We start from the raw sequence: 19,750 nt of genomic DNA, 5'->3' as shown, positions 1-19,750 counted from the left end.
AAGAAAAGAAAAATAAAGCCAAATGTATGTGTTGTCAACAATGGAGCAACAAAAGGTCGGACAGTGAGAAAAATGGCTGAAATGGCTTCGATAGACACTTAATGAATCGGATAAAATAGGGTGAAGTGGTTAAAAATTGCTGAAGATTCAAACAAAAGCTAAAATTTTTAATTTTAATTTTAGTCATGAAACATCATGAATATATGTTTAGCAATACAAAAACAACTTTAGTAGAAGTACTGGTCTGTCAACCAACTAAAGACGGATACAAACCATACTGTGTTGCATGAATTGGTTTATAGTAGTTATTACTTAATACATTTTATCATTACGCTGTATTTCCTGATTTTATCACCGCTTCTAAGCAAGGTCATGACACCGGACACAACAACAACAAGCCAGCGTTGTCCAAATTGGACCTGCATGGATTACGTTGTGCTCGACTCCATTAAAAAGAAAATCAATTCGTTATGAGACAAAAATAGCCTTCCTCATCATTAAACATTAAAATTTCACACCCGCACTTCAGCCGGCGTCCTGCTGTCGGCCCTCATCAGCGGAATGCCTCAACATGCATGAGGCCATTAAAGAAGACCTGACCGACAGGCCGGACATGTAAACACGGAGAGATGAGCACAGTGTGGGCTCCGTCGTAAACGACCTTCCCACTCACTGAGATTCCTGAAAGGCCTCATGAATTATTTCAAAACAAACAAGGGCTTGTGAGAAGGCGAGTGAGAGGACATAAGGACAGAGGAAGAGGGGGATGGAGCCGGCGAAAGACGAGAAATGGGGAACGTTTGACAGAATGGGCCGAGAGCCGAGATTTACTGTCGCTTGTCGTGACAGATTGTTTTGACACCCTCAGAAAGTATGCGGTCCAAGTTCCATCCACCGCCCACTGCCGCCGGCCTCAAAAAAACATGGAAAAAGCACCAATGCAAAAAAAAATGTAAAATCGCCTAATGACTATCCCATACAGTGAAGCCAGGGATCCCCACACAACATCAATCCAAGGTGTCCACCTGTGTACTCACATACTGGCACGTCTGAACTAGACTGGTGGATCTCTCAGGGTCACACAATACAATCATCTGATCTGCAGCAGCGCCTGGATGCATGCATGCATGCATGCTGGATGTGTAAATTACAGAGAGCTCGCACCAAAAAAAAAAATCTATCGGCAGAACAATGCGCTTATTGTCTGGGCTGCGGTTAAATCCAACACGTTAGACGCGACTTGATTCAGATGTAACGCAGACACTGAGGTTTGAGCGAGGCAGAAGCCGGTCCAACTGTTTGAGTTACACGTTTTACATCACTGACAAGACTTTGGCCGACAGAGGAGACAAGCGAAGCCCGTCTGTGAATTTAAAGGGGGCCACCTCAGAGAAAGAGCGTTTCACCGTGGAGGGGAAATTAAGCCGAACATCCTGGTGATTAATGTATGGAAAGCAGAGGGCGACAGATGTTGTTCTTGGAGTCCGGGTTCAAACGGGTGGACGGGTTTCAAGGCTTTGCCTCACTATTCCGTTTTCCAGAAACACGACGACACCCTGCGCACCATAACCAGATGTACGTGCATGCACTTACACACAAAAAAAACCGCTGCTATAGGCACGTTTTATAATCAGTATTCTATGAGATCTAGTGAAGTAAGCGTGCTTGTGTTTTCCACTTGGAAGTGGAAAAGAAACTTTCCACGCAGGAAGTCACATTCAACATGGCGTCATCTGTGCAGCTATATGAAAAACTGTATTACTCTACAAGGTGTTCGGTAATAAATCCACCTTGAAGCTGGTTAAGTGTCAATCAGATGCATCGAAAAATATCCAAATACTAGAAAGCAAATTTTTCCTTTCCTAGAATTCAAACAAAACCCAGAATACACTCTAAATATTTTATTTCATAAGATCATATAGTATTTGTTCCATTTTTAAGCAGACATTGTTATTATTATATATATTAACATAATTGAGATTGAGAAATTACTAAATCTGTTTAGTTTCTGTCATTATGTTCAGAATTAACTGAATTTATTGACTTGTGTCAATGATGTAAATAATGTTTTCCATGTGTCGATTTCAACATATAGGAAATTAGTATTTTCCAGCTTTTCTGGTTCCCAGCTGCATGAAGACTCTCCATTGTCACCTAAGACGAATATAAATGGTTTTACCTGAAGCTTATCGTTTCTTTAAAGCCCCCCCCGCCACACAATTTTTTTTTTCCTCCTCCACTGAGCTTTTGAATCAATCGATCCCATCTCCTCTGACGTCAGAGTCTGATCTCGTCTTCTCCCATCCGCTGACATTCTCGCTCAGACGACTGGCGAGCAGCTCTTCTTTCTTTTCTTTTTCTTTTTCATCTTGGAACAAACGCCGCATAGTTTGAAAACCCGCTGGGGTTCGAGGTAGCGAGAACTGCTGCATATGATATGAGCACAGGCTGAGCTGCCCAACAATACTGTGGTGGAGCCAACAACACACACACACACACCTCAAGTGCACACACACACACACCGTGATCTTCTGATAGATTAAAGAAATTAGTGAGGATATTTAGGAGCCATTTTTGCCACTTTATCCGACGATTTTGTTTCCTTCCTTCCTTCCTTAAATCCTAGTCAATATCATATAATTGTCATTGATTTCGAATGTTTAAAACGTCTGAACTCGAGTCAGGCAGTATTCTAAACCAGGAGGCCAGTGTGGAAAACTAATCCAGATGCTCAAATTTAAACACTGCTCCAACCAACCAAAATGGATTTTTCAAGGTTTTTCAGCTGCGCAGGCAAAACAATTGTGCCTTTGTGAACTGCGGATGACCCCCGTGCGGTGGCAGGCAGTCGGTCGAGAGTTCGCTCTGGCCTCAAAGCTTAACCACACACACGTTAACAAAAGCCAAACGCTTTCACACACACACACACACACACACACACACACACACACACACACACACACACACACACACACACACACACACACACACACACACACACACACACACACACACACACACACACACACACACACACACACACACACACACACACACACACACACACACACACACACACACACACACACACACACACACACACACACACACACACACACACACACACACACACACACACACACACACATGAACTCAAGTGATCATGTGCTTCACTGCTTCTTCTTGCCCCCTTCATCGGATCACCACGCTGGCACACACACACTTATTATCTCCTTCAAAACACCTACATCCAGGCTCAGGGACACACACAGTCACACACACACACACACACACACACACACTGACACACACAGATCTATAAAAGGAGTCGAATGTGAAGGAGAACAGGAAGTTCGTCAGAGGCGCCGATTAAAGCAAGTTGACGGAGGTGTCTGCAGGACTTGGATGAGAAGCCATGCGATATGGACACTGCGCTCGCTCGTATAAATCTGACCTGATGTGAGGCCCACTGCGGTAAAATGAGCGCTGGACCTAAAACCAACACATGTACAGACTCAAGAGTATATATAGATTGCATTAAAAACCTCTGGCCAAAGTGCACATCTGTGTGTAGGGTGTATGGAGCACATCGTGGTGTGGATGAAGTTTACAAGCAAACCTTCAGGGAGCGATCCAAGTATATCTATGTATGTCACCGAAGCCAAAGTGGGTCATGTGGGCATGACGGCCTCCATGACCTGCCTGGTTCTATGCGTTACCAGAATATTACATTGACTTATCTTCATTTGTTATCATGACTTCACTAACATCTTTTTCCTCTAATGGGGAAAATCATCACTATCAAACAACATTACCTTTTCGCAAAACTTCAACAAACAGCCCTAACCTCAAAACATGTCTTCACCTGAAACAATGTGATGATGCACCTCAATAAAATTTGTTTCCAGATAAGATGACATGTTCCCAAAATGTGAGTGTGTGAGTGGATTTACCCCCACAGGTGAGTGATAAATATTAACACACACACGCACACAAAGGAGTCAGTCTCAATTAAAGACCAAGAAAATCTAAAGAGTATTGACCCATTGTTTTTATTATGTCGATGCCAGGTTCTTCCGTATAAAATGTGTAGATCACAGAACGCAAAAACTCATGGAGACTGAGTGGAAATGTTTTTCATAAAGTCGCATTTCCAACCGTTTCCATAGAGACGGAGTTGAAGTGTTGTGTTTTCAGTGGCTCCGAGCACCGTCACCCAAAGGCAACACCCACGTTTTCTGTTCTTACTTAAATACGCTGGCGTTTAGACGGCGCCTTAGATACTCAGGACTGGAACGGCGTCTCGCCCAAACACGGCCTCAAGTACCTACGGTAAAGCTTTGCTCCCCCGTCCTCTCCGTGGTCGTCCATAACGGAAATGATTCAAAAGTCTCAAAAACACGTATGGAAACGTGGCTGCAGCGAGGAGATGACTCAGGACGTCAGCAACCCTTAAGCGAGTACTCGAACTGCATAGTTAGAATACCACTGAGCGAGTGTAAATATTCCCATGTTTTGGGAATTGCACCAGACTGCAGATGTCACTTGACGACACGGTTGGTGTTTGCCCGTCGGCCTCTCGCATCCACACTCGAGTTGAGGTTGGGTTTTACGCGGGTAAACACCGCCCGACGGTTCAAGCTCCATCTTGACAGCTGGTAAACAAAGCAATAACTGCTGGCAGACCCAAATGAGATAAGCACACAAACAAATACTCTCAGTCTTAGTTTTTTTTACGACGCTTTTAGAATTAAATCCCTTTATACTGGAAATGCAACATCTGGACAGGGGAAATTTAGTTTAATGATTAGAACTATTAGGAACACTTTCTGGTAAATTGCAGATTAGATACAGCGTCCTTCACAGTAAGATGATGCCTGCCAGCTGTCGCCTCTCGATTGCAGCGACTGTGCGATGCAGCTCACTTCCTGTTTTTTCCTTCCAAACCCAGTTTTGTCATAATCCTGTCAACTTCATCTCACTATTTCCCTTTTTTTTTTTTTTTTTTTTTAAAAAGGACAAAAGCAGCTACAATCTTTTGCAAAAGGTAAAATCGCTGATTTTCTCAGAGCTGAACAAGCACATTAAAAGTATTTACTGGTTTTACATTTTCCCCTGCAGCAATATCAAATGTTCACGTCACGTCTGTGTGTCAGTGGGTGTTTGAGTCCAGTGGGCCAGTTTTGGCATGCGGGCCTCATGTTTGACACCAGTGGTGTAAAACGTAGTCAGCGATCAGAGTGACAGAAAAATAAAACTGTCATTGAAATGATGGCCTCTGCTGCAGTTACTGGCAAATACATGCTGAACGTCATCGAATCTCCTGCTATGCTTTGATTGCTGGACCTGGAAGATAAAAGGGGTCACAGCCTGAAAGCTCACACTGCCTTCTAATCTAGAGACAAAAATAATACTTTCTCATGAACGAGTCAGATCGATCAGAGGTGTCAAGCACATTTTAGTTTGGGGACCAGTAAACTAGAGTTTTGTTTTTGTTGTGGTAAAGAGTATCTGTGCTAAAAAATGTCATTATTTTCACAAAACCAAACAATCACTAAAGAAAATGACTATAATCTCAATATTTTAATGAAACCTTTTGGTGCAAAATATGATACAAAAAAACTCATAAGCCTGCCATGGACAGAACCATGGAGGTGGCATCCATCCACAGTTAGGGTTAGCTCTGCTCGCCCAGATTAGACGACACTGTTTCCTTCAGTTAAACCAGTTTTCTAAGCTTGTATAATCAACCTATGATGTAATTTTTCATTAAAACCCATGAATTGGTCGAAGAGACAAGACTGAAGCGTATCAACGTGCCAGTGATGTGAAGTGATCCCTCTCACAATATGGCCCTTTTGTGTGCCCTGCCTGGCACCATGCATGCCCCGTCATGTGTTCCGAGTCCTGTGGCCCTGTGCAGCGGGCAGAAGCCGACAAGAGCACCTCTTTACCCGCAGACAAGCAGCTGCCTCTCTAAAATACCAGAGGGGCAGAAGGACAGAGGGGGCAGTCTGCTTCAAACCGACATACAAAGGCGAGTCTGAATCAAAGCTGAATACTAACAGATGATCTGGAAGACGAGTTAAAACGACATACAAAGACGCAAGATGATATATAAAATTGTTTGAGGCGCTTGGATTTCTCACAGACATGTAACGACAAAGGTGTGGGCGCTGCCTTTTCTCTGCCAATACATCACAAAGGCGGCCATTAGTGGGACATTAACAATGCCAAGTGTTTCCCTAAACACCCATAATACTACGGGTACACACCTGCTGCCCACGTCACTGTAACAGTACTGAGAAACATCTGTGAGTTAATGCACAATAACTCACTCGCTGAGCTGTGTGGCTGCAGGTGCAAATCCTGAATAGAGCCTATTGAATCATCACAGCCACAATAAACACACGTGATACAAGAAGAAAGGGGATAGTAAGTGTTGGTTAGTATTTTTTTACCCCCACTGTGAATATGCATGGAGGCATAAAGTTGCTTTCACCCTTTAAAAAACAATCTCATGTTTAGCACTCAACAGTCTAGCATCACTTTGTTACTTTACTGATGTCAAAGTGCCCTTGAGAGCATTATTGTCAAAATAAATATAGGAATTATTTTGGAATTTGGGAGTGTTGAGGGGTTCAGTATGTGACTCAGAGTGCTGAGATTCTCATACCGGAGGAGTTCATGGCTGAAGACAGCCATGAACTCCTAAAATGAATAGATGATAAATCATTATCACTCAACAGAGCATGAAACTGTAACTCCTTCCCTGTGTCTGCCAACAAACACAACATATCCGGGGGGGGGTGTTCTTTTTTCCAAGCAACACTTGTGATATTACACACTCTCTTAACCGACTCCAAACACATCTTCCATCTTCTATACCGGTTCGTGCAATTTAAATCCCTGCACACAACCACACACACTCTTTGATTTCCCCCCCAATACAGTCAAATGTAAAGCAACAATTTGCCTAAGGCAGTACGGTATCCAAAGGAAATCCATGCATGAGCAGGGAGAACATGCAAACTCCACATAGAAAGTCCCACAGGTGCAGAATCAACCAAATGATAGTCTTCCTATGTGGCAAAATAACACAAGATTAACCCGCATTTTTTTTTTTTATATTTCGTTACAAGCTGTTGCTTATGATCAATATATGACTCAGCATTTTTAACAAACATGCTTATTTATTTATTTATTTACATGTATAGGACATATGGCCTCATACGTGCACTCTTAGCCGAGGAACACACTCGCACAACCCAGACGTGACCCAGACATCAAAGCTGCCAGGCGTTTAGTCACCCTGCACATCATAGCCGTCCTTGAGAAAACCTCGACACCCCCGCTTTGGGCCAGACCACTGCTTCATACAGCTGGCACGGGCTGCTGACGGGTGACAGGGAGGCGCGTTGTATTAGTTCAACGTCGTTTCTTTGTGGTGACGAGTGAGGAAGAACAGCTGCTGATAGGGCAGCGAGAGCAAACATTTAAAAATATCTTACTCCTTGTATTTCTGTTGGAATTGATTCAATGTGATTTTTTATTTATTTATTTTTTTGCAGTGACAAAAAGACAGACTAAAAGTAGATTTTGTTTTGCACGTTGCATCAGCAGCACCCAGACTGGGTCTGGCGTCATCTCAGCACGTCAAAACTGATGACATGCGTTGGTCCATCTCAACCGAGAGCAGCAGAGGAAGAAGAAGGTCAGACGGGAAGATTCACTCACCTCATTGGCTGAGTCCTAAGGGCGGTCTTCAGATCCTCCACCACCTTGTTCCTCATTTCCATTTCCTCCTCATCGAAGGCAAACAACGTCTGCATCTGCAGGTACAGTGAGAAATATAGACTGTAGTGGTGTGTGATACTGGAAAATTTGGTGTCGATCCTACATCGTTGTCTTGTAAATACAACAATTCATTTCCACTTGAAACATGTAAATGGGGCCTGATTTTGATCTTGATTTTGATTTAAAATTCAAAATAAGTGACTTTTCTATCAATTATGGGCCTTGTAGACGAGTAACAGATCATTGTGAGAGCTGGTGAAAGATGCCACAAATCCTCACTTGTGATATGGGGTAATGGGTTTCATTTTTATGGCACATTTTCATTATTTTGTGGGTCTCAAAGTGCTTTAAACAGTCACATTTACACACATACACACTTCACTGGTGGCTGACAGGCTTGTTGTTCGACCTGTCGAGCTTATCATTGTTTCGACTCGGGCAACACATGAAGAATATCAATCTTAATTAGGCAGCAGCGCACTTCGCCCTCGCCACACGTAAGGGCGTTTATCCACGTCACTTTGAGCAGCTCAAATAATCAACAGTCCGATTAACAGGCGAACGTTTTCAGGCACCAAGAATCAAACAAGTTGGAAACTGACCCTCTTCCGATGTCCTCGTCTGTTTGAAGTTGTAACACATGGCAAAATGAATCACGCAGACAATTAGCTCTAATCAAGCCAACAACAAATACTGCAAACCGACCTGCGGTGGTGTTAACACATATCTGCTTCAGTTTCAGGCTTGCGTCAGCAACATGAAAGAGCTGCTGTGCTCCCATTAGTCAAAGCCACAGGGCTCCTGTTCAGCCTTTGAAGGCTTCTTCCATGGCAGCTCTCTGCCAAGTGTTAAGGTTCAATGAAGCCATAGCGGTGTTTATTAATTTGCAAAAAAAGAAAAAAAAAGACGTTGAGAGATTGTGAATCTCCTTCGCAGTCCCCGAACCGGGTCACCAGGGTCAGGTTGAGTGTAAATATTGAAAAGCATGACCTCATGGCTTGCGGACTGACAGGACTTATGCTACCGCTACAAGTGAAGCCTGACTCCATGTTTCACTACTCAGCAACAGCCTCGGCCCGTCCGGTGTGTGTTTAATCTAGAAACAATACAGTCAAAACATCCATCTTGTCGATTTAGCCCAAAGCCCAGATGGTTCAGGGAACCGCGTGCCAAGAAGTAAAGGTCCTGGCTCCTGTTGCTCTCAATGGATATGTTCATCGTCAATGGGAAGTTGGACACAACAAGTGTTGGAGAGAGTGACTGATTTGGTCGTGCTGCGAGCCAGTTCATTGTGTCAATGAGTCTAGCCAAATGGCTCCTTCCTTACATCTGCTCTTTGTAAGCTCGGTCGTACCTGCGGCCAACATGCACATGAGGATACGATTATAGTCCGTTGGTAACGCGGCCAACAGTGTTTCCCTGTGTCTTTATTATGGGAAGTGCCCCCCACCCCCACCACCCCGAAAGCAGCCATGCCTTCAAGCTAGTCATCGGTACATTGTTAACCCGGTGATGAGTGCTGCTCATCGAAATCCTAATTTGGACCATGTGGATCCCTGAAGTGAAAAAGAATTACTTCGACACAAATCAAGACAAACAACTTCATCTTCTTTTCTTTTTTTTTTTTCTTAACATTGTCAAGTCACATTAAGGCAACAGACGAGAGCTAACGCAAAACAAGGTCGCTACCATGGTTCTACCTAATGTGACACTCGGCAATAAGACTTTTACGCTGTTAGCACATAGTTGGAAAGTTTACCGTCACGTACTGCTGAAGGTGTGGAAAAACCTCTAAATGGATGGATTTAAAAGGAGCAGGGATTAGCATTTGCTCTGTTTAGCAAAGCATTAACACAGAACAGACTTCAGAACATAAGCTTCTTCTGTGTTTGAATGAAAGAAACGCGGTGTTGTAGGTTTAATTCAAAAGTCAAAGCACTTCTTTTTTTTTTTTTCTCCCCAGGAGTCGACTTTTACTGCTGCTGTTTGAGAAACGTTACCGTATATGTTGATCAAGGAAGTGCCTAAATTGACTTCAATGTTTAGGTTTTGTACTTAAATACTGGAGTCGGTGGTCGATGTTCAAAACTAAAGACTGATGTAAAGTAGCATGTGGACTGTAAACAGAATAGACAATGTGGCTACCATGCCAGGCCACGAGTTGGCGCTATTGGTTGTTTTTGTAATTTAACTACACACACATGCACTTGAAGAACAACACATATTAACAAATGACCAAGTTGGGTTGTTTTTACGGTGACTGTCAACTATAAAACTACCAAGTTCCAGGAGAATATGGACTGGGAGTCATGACACTCTGGAGGCCGCCATTGTTGTTATCGTCCATCAAGTCTCACATGTACAAAATAACGAATTTAAAATAACCATGGTGTGCTTGCACACTAACAGCATTTCCGCAAATTTGCATTTTCCCCCAATTTACACGAAGATGGAATCAGTTCAAAAAGTTCCACTCTGGGACCAGTTTTCACCAAAAGTTGTATTTTCAGTGGCTCTGAGCACCGCTGTCATGTAAACAAGGCCCAAGTTATAAGACTATGTTCCTGAAGCCTTTTGTGTTGCCGTACTCCAACCACACACACCACATGTCTGCTTTATGTGCAAACACATGAACAGTAGAACGTGAAGCAAACCTATCAATCCTCGTCTTTCTGCTCCACTTACAAACCTCTTTATCCGATAACTGGTTATGAATGATGGATGCTCTTGTGACACGTGGCAGTCTAAAGAAAACTCCTGCCGGAGTCACAAGGGCGTCTGAATTATCGCTCTCGTATCCGACGAGCAACCTCGAGGCTCCAATGAGACTCGTTTCTTTTTTTCTTATGAATGAACATCAAGATGCTGCTTTGTACAGTAATCTTCGGGCGGCAAGGCAAGGCAAAAAAAAAAAAAAAAAAAAAAATGAGATCATCCAATAACTCAGCTACTGTGGAAGGGGGCTGTCCCTGGTGAGCCCGCCTGGGAGCCAAGACGTGAAGTCATGGACAGAGCAAAGCAACCCCAAACTTTTAAAGTGCTCTCTTGTGAAGATGCTGTCTGGAGCAAATAGGAGCCGGATAGCGAAGGGAAAAAGAAGTTGGCCTGAGCAGTGGTGGAAAACGTGGCCTAAAGGAGAGCTTGAACAAGAGACTAGTTGTGTAACAAAGAGGCTGCAAAAATTGGATTAGAGGGTCTTAAAATCTTAGTCTGCACCGAGGCCAGTCGTGTAATATAACTTCACTTCCTTCCTTTGTAAATGCATTTGCTAAAGACTATTTATCCTCTTTGTGTTTGTGGAACTATCCACTACTTTCCAATGAAAAATCTGTTTAAGAACTAATTTGTTTCTTTTCTCTTTTTGTGCCATCACATCTTAATTTGACAAATAGAATCTATGCATTGGACTGTGGAAACATAATGCTTGTAGGTATAGGATACCAACTCCTTAAGATATTCAGATAAACTAATTCTGGGCCTCTCTCACTTCACACAGTTTTGAATCACCGGAGTGTAACAGTCATGGCCGCTTCACTTTATAAGCAACAAGGTGCATGTTTGACAGAAATGGCATATTTTCCATGTGTGACAGACTCAAGTATAAAAGAAAAAGCTGCCTGAAAGAGCAGGTTGTAATTGGTAAATGAACAGCATGTGGAGTTTTATTTACGGCCTTTTGGTCTTACGTTTTGGGTTTCTTTTGAATTTTAAGGCCATGGAGTTCAAACAAAGAACTTAACATGAGTGACTAGTTCAAAAGTGATAACTTATGGAACCATTTCTGTTATTTAGACGGTTCATCCTCCTTAAAGCCTGTTTATGTCAGACATGAAGGAAAACGGGCCTTTAAAGTTTTCTAGTTTTGCACATTAACGTTACACTTAGAAAATAAGGAGTTCTGTTCATGATCCACTCACACTAAAATCAACACATACGGTTGTTTTCAGCACAGGGATGGCCGTTTTTTTTTTTTAAACGTTTAAGACACAAATGACTTGCAAAAGGTCCGGTGTGTTTTGCAGAAGATATTGAAACATAACTCTGACAGCTTGTCTGACACTTAATAGCAGAGAGGCACCGCTTACAGTCCAAGCAGAGTCTGAATATTTGGCAACTCACAAATCAGCACTCCTCACTATACTAAAAGAGTGTGTGTGTCCATGTGTGTGTGCTGTCTGAGCCTTTAGGAGACTGACAGTAAAATTGTTTCTCCAGACTTCAACACTGAGCTCAGGTACCAGTGTTGCAGTGCTCAGCAGCGGCTCCTTCTACTTTCCCCGACGACTGGAGCCTGGTAAACAAAAACAGCTGTAAAGAATAACAACTTCCAACCTTGGTTGTTGCTATATTCATATCTGCCAGCAAAACAAACAGAGTGCCAATAAACAGATATTAGACAAGGGGGGGTTCTATGTTCTTGGTGATCTGCAGTCCTAAAACACTTGTAAATGTATTAGATGTTGGACCGGGTGGCGAGTAAAGGAAGAAGATCAACAACAACAAATCAACTGAGAGGAATGCTCGACTGTAACTGTGGGATTACTTCACTACTCTATAAAGTTGTGTGTTTTATGATCTCTAAACATTCAGGAGCCAACTCGCCGTCAGCACATAGACTCGATGGGGGGGGGGGGGTCAGAGGTCAGCAGCCCAAACTGACCAGCGGCTGAGTGTGTGTCAGACATTACAACGCCGCGGAGCAGCAGGCACGTCTGAAATGACACCGGGATCGCGGCACAAGAGAGGTCCTCCACGGTGCCCCGCTGTTTTCATTGGCAGCCACGCCGACTCAAAATAATGAATAATGTCATTCTGGCTTCGCTCCGTGTCTCAGGCAGTCATTCCCACTGACTCGGCCGCTGAGTATCTAAACGGGCTGTTTGTCATCGCAGCGTGTGTGAACGCCGGGGTCACGACGAAGGAATGCGATCGTGTGAATACAACAAGCAGCCAGCGGGGAGACGATAAAAAAATCCAGCCAACAGAGGGAGAGATGTCTGGGAAGGAATGACTGAGTGAACGGTCATCCTCCTAGGAAGCTCCGGTCAGACGCTCCGGGCGAGCTCAGTTATAGCCTGCATGTTTTTACAGTTAGGACTAAGGTTGCCGGTTGAGCGCCTCGGCCAACCGGCAGAGCTGCAATTTACGTTTTCTTTGTCCTTCCAGACTCATCTGTGGTGAAGACACTTGTGGTGAAGGCACAATATGTAACTTTCTTAAAATAGAAATGTTCTAAAATAACACGAATGGACAGAAAAGATATTATGTCATCTCATACTGTGCTCTGGCTACACATGCTTAAATTTTGCAACCTCACCAAACTATCTCCATCCTGTCTAATAGCACCGATTTCAGTTTTTGTCAGTGATGACCAAGACTGAGGAGTTTCCAAATGTATGTATCTTTGAGTGTTTCTCTATTGTTCCAGTCCACTATCTCAGATTCCCCAACCAGTACATGGATGCACCAGAAGGATGCATTAAAAATGTTATAGATGTTATAGAGTAACAGTTTATCAGAATGTGATTGCAACTTTCTCACAAAAAGCAAATACACTAAATAGAGATGTAACTTTATTCATGTAGTTAAATAACTTCAGTTATACTTGGGAAATCCATTGATTAGTTTTAGCAAATGTTAAAATCTGGACTGAGTCGAAAGGAAGTACGATGTCCCCTAACAGACATCGTACTAACAGAAACTCACCACCACGAGTTAATACACAGACGTCGACACATTTGTTCAGGAGATGTGCATCTACGTTGTCATTACATTGGCTGTCCGCTTACATGACGCCACTGAAAACACTACTTTTTGAAAAGGGCTCCCAAGGTGGTCCCACTCTGTCTCTACGGAAACAAGGAAAACTCTATTCTTTAAAAAATGCTCTGAGTCCGTGCAGATGGGGATAATGCAGCTTCTGCTACTGCACATGTGCACTACCATCGGAGTAAATCATAATCCTGCAGGTCAACAATAACAACAACGGCGGCCTCCTGACCGGCATGACTCCAAGGTCATATTCTCCTGGGACTTAAGAATAGAGTTGAATATATGATGAGTAAAATGTAATGTCTAGTTCAATATCGTATATCAATTCATCCATGAGTCCGTATAAGCAAGGATGACTTTTATTAATAAAGTGTTACAGGGAATGTATTGTTAAAAACATTACAGCAACCAACATTTAATCAGTTAACCTCCAATACAGAGTCACTCTATTTAGGCTTGATTCAGATATTGTTTGGAGGTATCCTTGTAAAACGCCCAAAAGGTCAATCTGAAAACACAATATGTCGGCGACAGAGTTTTCCTCCACATTCATTCAGACCTTTAAAGAAGGCGGCGGAGACCTGCACGGACACAGAAGTAGAAAATGAGTTGGACTTACAGCTGCCATGGAGTTGATGCGGTCGATGTAGTAGTCGGGCCAGCTGGTGGCCAGCTTGTTGGGGTCCTCTTGCTCCTGCACATGGACACAAATAGATGGCGTCAAACCTACAGAAACACTTAAAAAAATGTTCCAGTTCAGCTGCGATGATTTACAGGTCCACAAACAAAGCGTGATGAAATAAAATTTGTTTTTCTATTTTTTTTTTTTTCCCCTCTCTCCTAACACACAGAGAAAAGTTTGCATCACATTCAACAGGATGCAAACATTCAGCCTGTGTTTATTCGCTGAGCGTCGGCCAGTTGGCTTCACTGTCCGGAGCAACACGCCGAGTCATGACAGCTACCACTGAGCTCTTCAAGAAGTCCGATACAGACACGGAGCGTAATCAGACTTAATGGGCATTTATCCTCAGTTTATTTATTCGGTCCGATGTTATGTTCGTGTGTGCCGTCTTCTTGATTTGCAAAGATTCATTTGGTTTGGTTCTGAGCTCACCAATCAGTATCGAGTGACACGTCTATTGTGCAAACGTCACTTTCTGTTGATGTTTGCAGCGAGGGGTTGATGGGAGCAGTCATTATCTCTCGTATCGGTCCCGTCTCTGGGGTAAGACGCTGGCATCCTCCGATTCAACGAAATGGAATTGGATATGTTGAATGTTAACATGAGGGGACAGTTCGAAACTGTGGACGCCCCCTAGTGGCTACAGTGATTATGACAGTATGGACGGAGAAAAACAAGTGAGCAATATTATAATATTTTTTGGTACTGACGAAGGTTTCCCAGTCAAACCGTATATATCTAGATACTCACATTGCTTAAGATTGAATTAAACTGATCCAAACATGAGATTTTTGAATGAAACCATCATATGTGACCTTCCTTCATTCATGAGTCATTTAACTCTTGAAACCTGGTGTGAAATATAAAAATGCAAACATTGGTTCAACTTGAAATGATATTGATGAGCTTGCAAAACGTTGGCATGGCAAAAATAATGATGACGAAACACTTCATTCAATCATTGATACATTTTGACCAAGCTCAATTCTAACACAAAATGTGATCGTAAACAAACTGATGGCTTGGAAAAATGAACCAAAGAAGCTAAAACCTTTTTTATTTTGCGCATTTTTTGCGTTTCAGCTTGAGCACTGCTTCGGGGTTAAAGACAAAATCACGCTGTTCATTGCGTCCACCGAGCAATCTCACACACTTTGCACCAGATTCACCACCCAAGCATTACCTCAGCTCCACACCTCAGCCTCCACGCCGAAACTAAAGCCTGAATCGATGGGGCAGCCCAGTCCATTGGAATTGGGTCACAACATTTCAAACTGTTCACTCAAGGCTTTTCTTCCATCCCGGCACAAACAAGAGAGATTGAGAGCGTGCCCCGAGGAGGGAAGTGTGCTGCACGATAGTTTTCAAATAACCCTGCCTGTGATCAATTTGTCCCGGCCAATCCAGGGGAAGCGTGATGCCACAAGTAAGCATGGCCCAGAGGAATACAAAGCATGTTCCTGGGCACATCTGGTCTTGTTTAGCGTGGGTTTAGAGCGCTTGTGGTACATTATTGTTGTTCTTGTTACCGTGTGTGTTTGCCAGCCAGAGTTGGAAAGTTCGACTATTCAACAACAATCCAAAATTCAATAGATTGAAACCTGTTTGTAAGAATCTATAAGCACAACTTAAACTTCAGCATATGTGAAAAATTAAAGATCTGATGTGAAATGTCAGTCTGAACTGTAAAAAACAAGTTTTTTTTGGGGGTTTTTTCCTATAAATGTGGTGAGACAGCAAGGGAAAGGGTTCCAAAAGTCTTTGCTTTGCTCTTCCAATGTCATTTATTGAGTGCTAATGCCAAATTATAGACAAGAGACATTGCAGAGGTTCAGATTTCTTGAACATAAAGACACTAAAACCAATAAAAACAGCACAAAACTGCAGGGAACATACGGCATGACTTAGTGGAAAGAATTCTATGCAAGACCATAATGATTCTGGAAATTTAAAACAGTTCATGACATATATACGGTATTTATTTTGTTTACATGACTTTATTGGTACGTCTCTACTTCTACAATGAGAGAATCCAGTCAAGATAAATACTGAAATGTGTCAGAAACTGGGACTACGGTGCAATCACTTCTGGTTGGGATCTGTTGAAGGAACTACAAAATATATAGAAAGGAGAGTGAAGGGAGGAGGAAAAAGAAGTGCTATATTTAGAGCTTCAAATCTTAGATTAACCTGGTGAAAGTGTAAACAGACCACAGTTGTGTGATTATTTTTGGATGAATTTGCATTATTGCAATATTTTACGTGTACTTCAAGGTGAATTAGTTTCTTTCATTCTTTTGGTGATTCTGGTCTTAAATGTAAAAAAAACAAGGTTGCCTGACCCACAATAATTCTTGTATAGCATTCAGTAAGGATGCCAAATTAGTGTAAACAACTTGCATTCGAAGAGTATTTCTTAATGGGCCGGTAGTTTTTTTGCACACGGACTGTGCAAAAAGAATATAAAAGTGTTTTCTGTTAGGTTTTTCCAATAAATGGAAGCATGTCATTATTATATATTGCACATTATACAACTACATTTCGGGCATCCATGCTGAGGCAAGAGCTCATCAATGGTTTCCGAGTTCATTCGTGTTTAATATTCAAAGCCACAAAATCCCTCATTATTGGAAATGCTGCTATTTGCGTGTTGATTCCCCATAGATAAAAGCTTACATTTCTTTTGTTTATTAAACTGCATGAAGTCCTCACTAGGACCAGTATGACGTAACATAAAATCTTATTTGATTGCCTCCAAATGTGGATATCAAAAGACATTGCAAAGCAGCTAATTTATGATTCATACACGGATGCTTGTGCAGCGACACGACAGCCTGTTCACACTGGGTTTAAGGTTGGTGGATGTAGATTTCAGTCCCCCATAATGGCTATTTCTTCTCAAACCCTCTTTGCCAACATGCCAGTCCGAGCCAAGGAGCTAAAGTTAAAAAAAAAAAAAAAAAAAAAAAAAGCAAAAACAATGAAGCTCACTGTGCAGCTCCGCCTGTATTTTCAAGCTGTCCGTCCTCCCCACTCTGTTGCTGACACGCTCGGTGCGCGATGCCAGACAGATCCCGACGCTAAGATTAACAACTTAACTGGCCCTCTCTGACCCCTCCAGACTCACTCGGCCGCCGACACGCCCTCTTGAAACATGCCCAGTCCAAACGCAGCGTTTATTTTGGCAGTTTTCACGAGCTGGAGTAAAGTACTGTAATTTTCCTTCGTGTTTCGGGACACACGAACAACACAGGGTTTGTTTTGGGAGTCCTGGTCAAATCACCGCACACACACACACACACACACACACACACACACAAAAACACACTTGCTGGATTACTGCCGCTTTTTAATGGCCTTTCTCAGAGATGAAGCGATGGTGAGTTGGTTTGTGAGTGCTGCTGGCTCCATCAAACCATTCCGTGAGGTAATCACGATTGATGGCTGGTATTAATGCGCCGTGATAAGAAGCCAGACTCTGTAATGTGCAGATGAAAAACGTAAGTCCGCTGTCAGCACTTTGCTCAAGGACTGTATTTGTCTCGATGAGCATGCACTTTGTATTCAAGTGCCTATTACATTCCATATATGACCATTAAGTGTTTTCTCTTCTGCTGAGGCGTTCCAGTCGCGTGTTCGGCTACAGCAATTTAAAGGCCCGACCCTGTCATTCTGTTGCGGCAATTACACGCTTACAACGCACTTACACTCACACATTCCTTATGTCTGGTGACATTAAGTGTGATTTACAATCCCGAGGTTTTAGAGACAGGAATCCCCAACTGTGTATCAGGTATATGTATCCGTAAGGTGTTCCTCATGTTACCGACATCTGTTGAGGAATATATTGTTTCTCCAAAGACGCAAATACTCGACTTGAGGCCAGCGTTTAAGACCGTGTGTTTGGCAGGTTATTGTGTTTGCAGAGGCACCTGTTGAAAGAGTCGGTTGAAATTACATATTCGGGTTCTGCTGTTGTCGTGTAACAAGCCGTCTCAGAGACTCCAGTCTCACCGGCTACGATAATAAAGCTCACGGTTGACAGAGAATCCTGCACACATGCGTCTCTCCAGTCAAAGCCTTCAGGAACAACAGGGGGTAGAATTCCAAATATTCGACTGGCCACAGTGGAAGCCAAAGCACTTTGAAGTGTCATGGGAAGTTTCGACTGCGAGCTTGAATCCGAACAGGAGCCTGGGAGGAAGGTGGAAAGAAATAACAGCACGCGCCAAGCCGCCGTGCCGATCCCTCCGTCTGATAGCATCAAGCTGTGCGTGGAAATGACTGAACTGCGCACATTTTAGGATGTTCCACACAACAAAGATCAGACGGCAGAACTCTTTCTTTTTCCCGGCGCAGTGACTCACTGGAGTGTAACTACTCTGAGCCAGAATCTATACATCGGGCCGTGAGAGAATCGCCGACATGTTTCCACGGGGACTCCAGTTTCTCCGGCGATGGGGTTTGCTTGTCAGGCGTCTCACACTCTGTTCCCATGTGCTCAGAGAGGCCCGGGGGGACCCTGGCTGTCATGTGGGGACTCTTGTAAGCAGCAAGCAGTGGAACCACATTTAGAGATTAAGATTACTTCATAAGAATCTCTATAAGCAAAAAGAGGCATCATTGAAAGAAAATCCAGCTTCAAATGGAAAATATTTAAGTTAACCTATTCCTGAAATCAAATGTTTCTCCGTTAGAGGTCAAACGAAACCAAGAGGAAAACTGGTAACCAGTTCATGTGGAAGTGTTTGCTTTCTCCGATTATTGAAATATATTTAGGTTTTACCCTATTGATTGCTGGCTAACAGGTTACTGTTGTAGATCAGGGGTGTCAAGCATCGGTTTATCAGAAGGGTCACAAACAGCTCAATATCATCTTGAGTGGGCCAGACTTGTAAAATATTGTTATAATAACCTTAACAAAGAAAAACGTTTGTTTATATTTTATTACACAGAGTATAGATGATGAAAATGTCTATATCTACCAAACAATTATAGGCAGAAATTAGAATAATCTCAATATAAGGTCAATTTGAATGAAAACTTGTGAAATGTCCCAAAAAAAAAAAAAACTTCCCCTAAAGCTGTTGCATTATGTATGTTTTTACAAACTCGTACATTTGTTAAAGAAATGTACGTTTTCCTTGAAACTTGCTTGGTGGTTTGGCCCTCTGGATTGGAGCCTCTTGCAGGCCAGCTTTCTTAACGATTGACACCCTTGATATAGAGTAATAGAAAATGACTGATTGAACCCTACATTTTGCTCATATGGTTCATTTTATTTTCTCGAACTCACACTTTTTTTTATCTTGTGTTTGTAATCTAGACCTAAGCAGGTTTATCAGCCCGATTCATTTTGCCAGCCTTAACAATGGACCACAAGATGTAAACCGACCTGAAATGGGATATTTCAATGACATTCATTAAGTGAAAAGAGATTGATGAGTGCAACATCAGTACTGCGTGTGGAGCCATGTTGAATCTTGAGCCCCGTTT

At 42.7% G+C, this 19,750-nt stretch overlaps 1 protein-coding gene across 2 annotated transcripts in view; it reads right to left on the bottom strand.

Annotated features, from left to right (window-relative positions):
- Window positions 1-19,750, bottom strand: part of daam2 (dishevelled associated activator of morphogenesis 2) — a 103,757-nt gene that overhangs the window by 25,948 nt on the left and 58,059 nt on the right. For both annotated transcript variants that reach the window (XM_080479509.1, XM_080479510.1), the window contains exons 4-5: window positions 14,189-14,263; window positions 7,738-7,832 (exon numbers count right to left, since the gene is read on the bottom strand). In XM_080479509.1, the coding sequence (XP_080335635.1) occupies window positions 7,738-7,832; window positions 14,189-14,263 (170 nt within the window). The remainder of the gene's footprint in view (window positions 1-7,737; window positions 7,833-14,188; window positions 14,264-19,750) is intronic.

Source organism: Lipophrys pholis (genome assembly GCF_963383615.2).
Source record: "Lipophrys pholis genome assembly, chromosome: 14".
NCBI lineage: Eukaryota > Metazoa > Chordata > Actinopteri > Blenniiformes > Blenniidae > Lipophrys > Lipophrys pholis.
The sequence above is the reverse complement of the archived record's forward strand: the minus strand, read 5'-3'. Positions and strand labels throughout refer to the sequence as shown.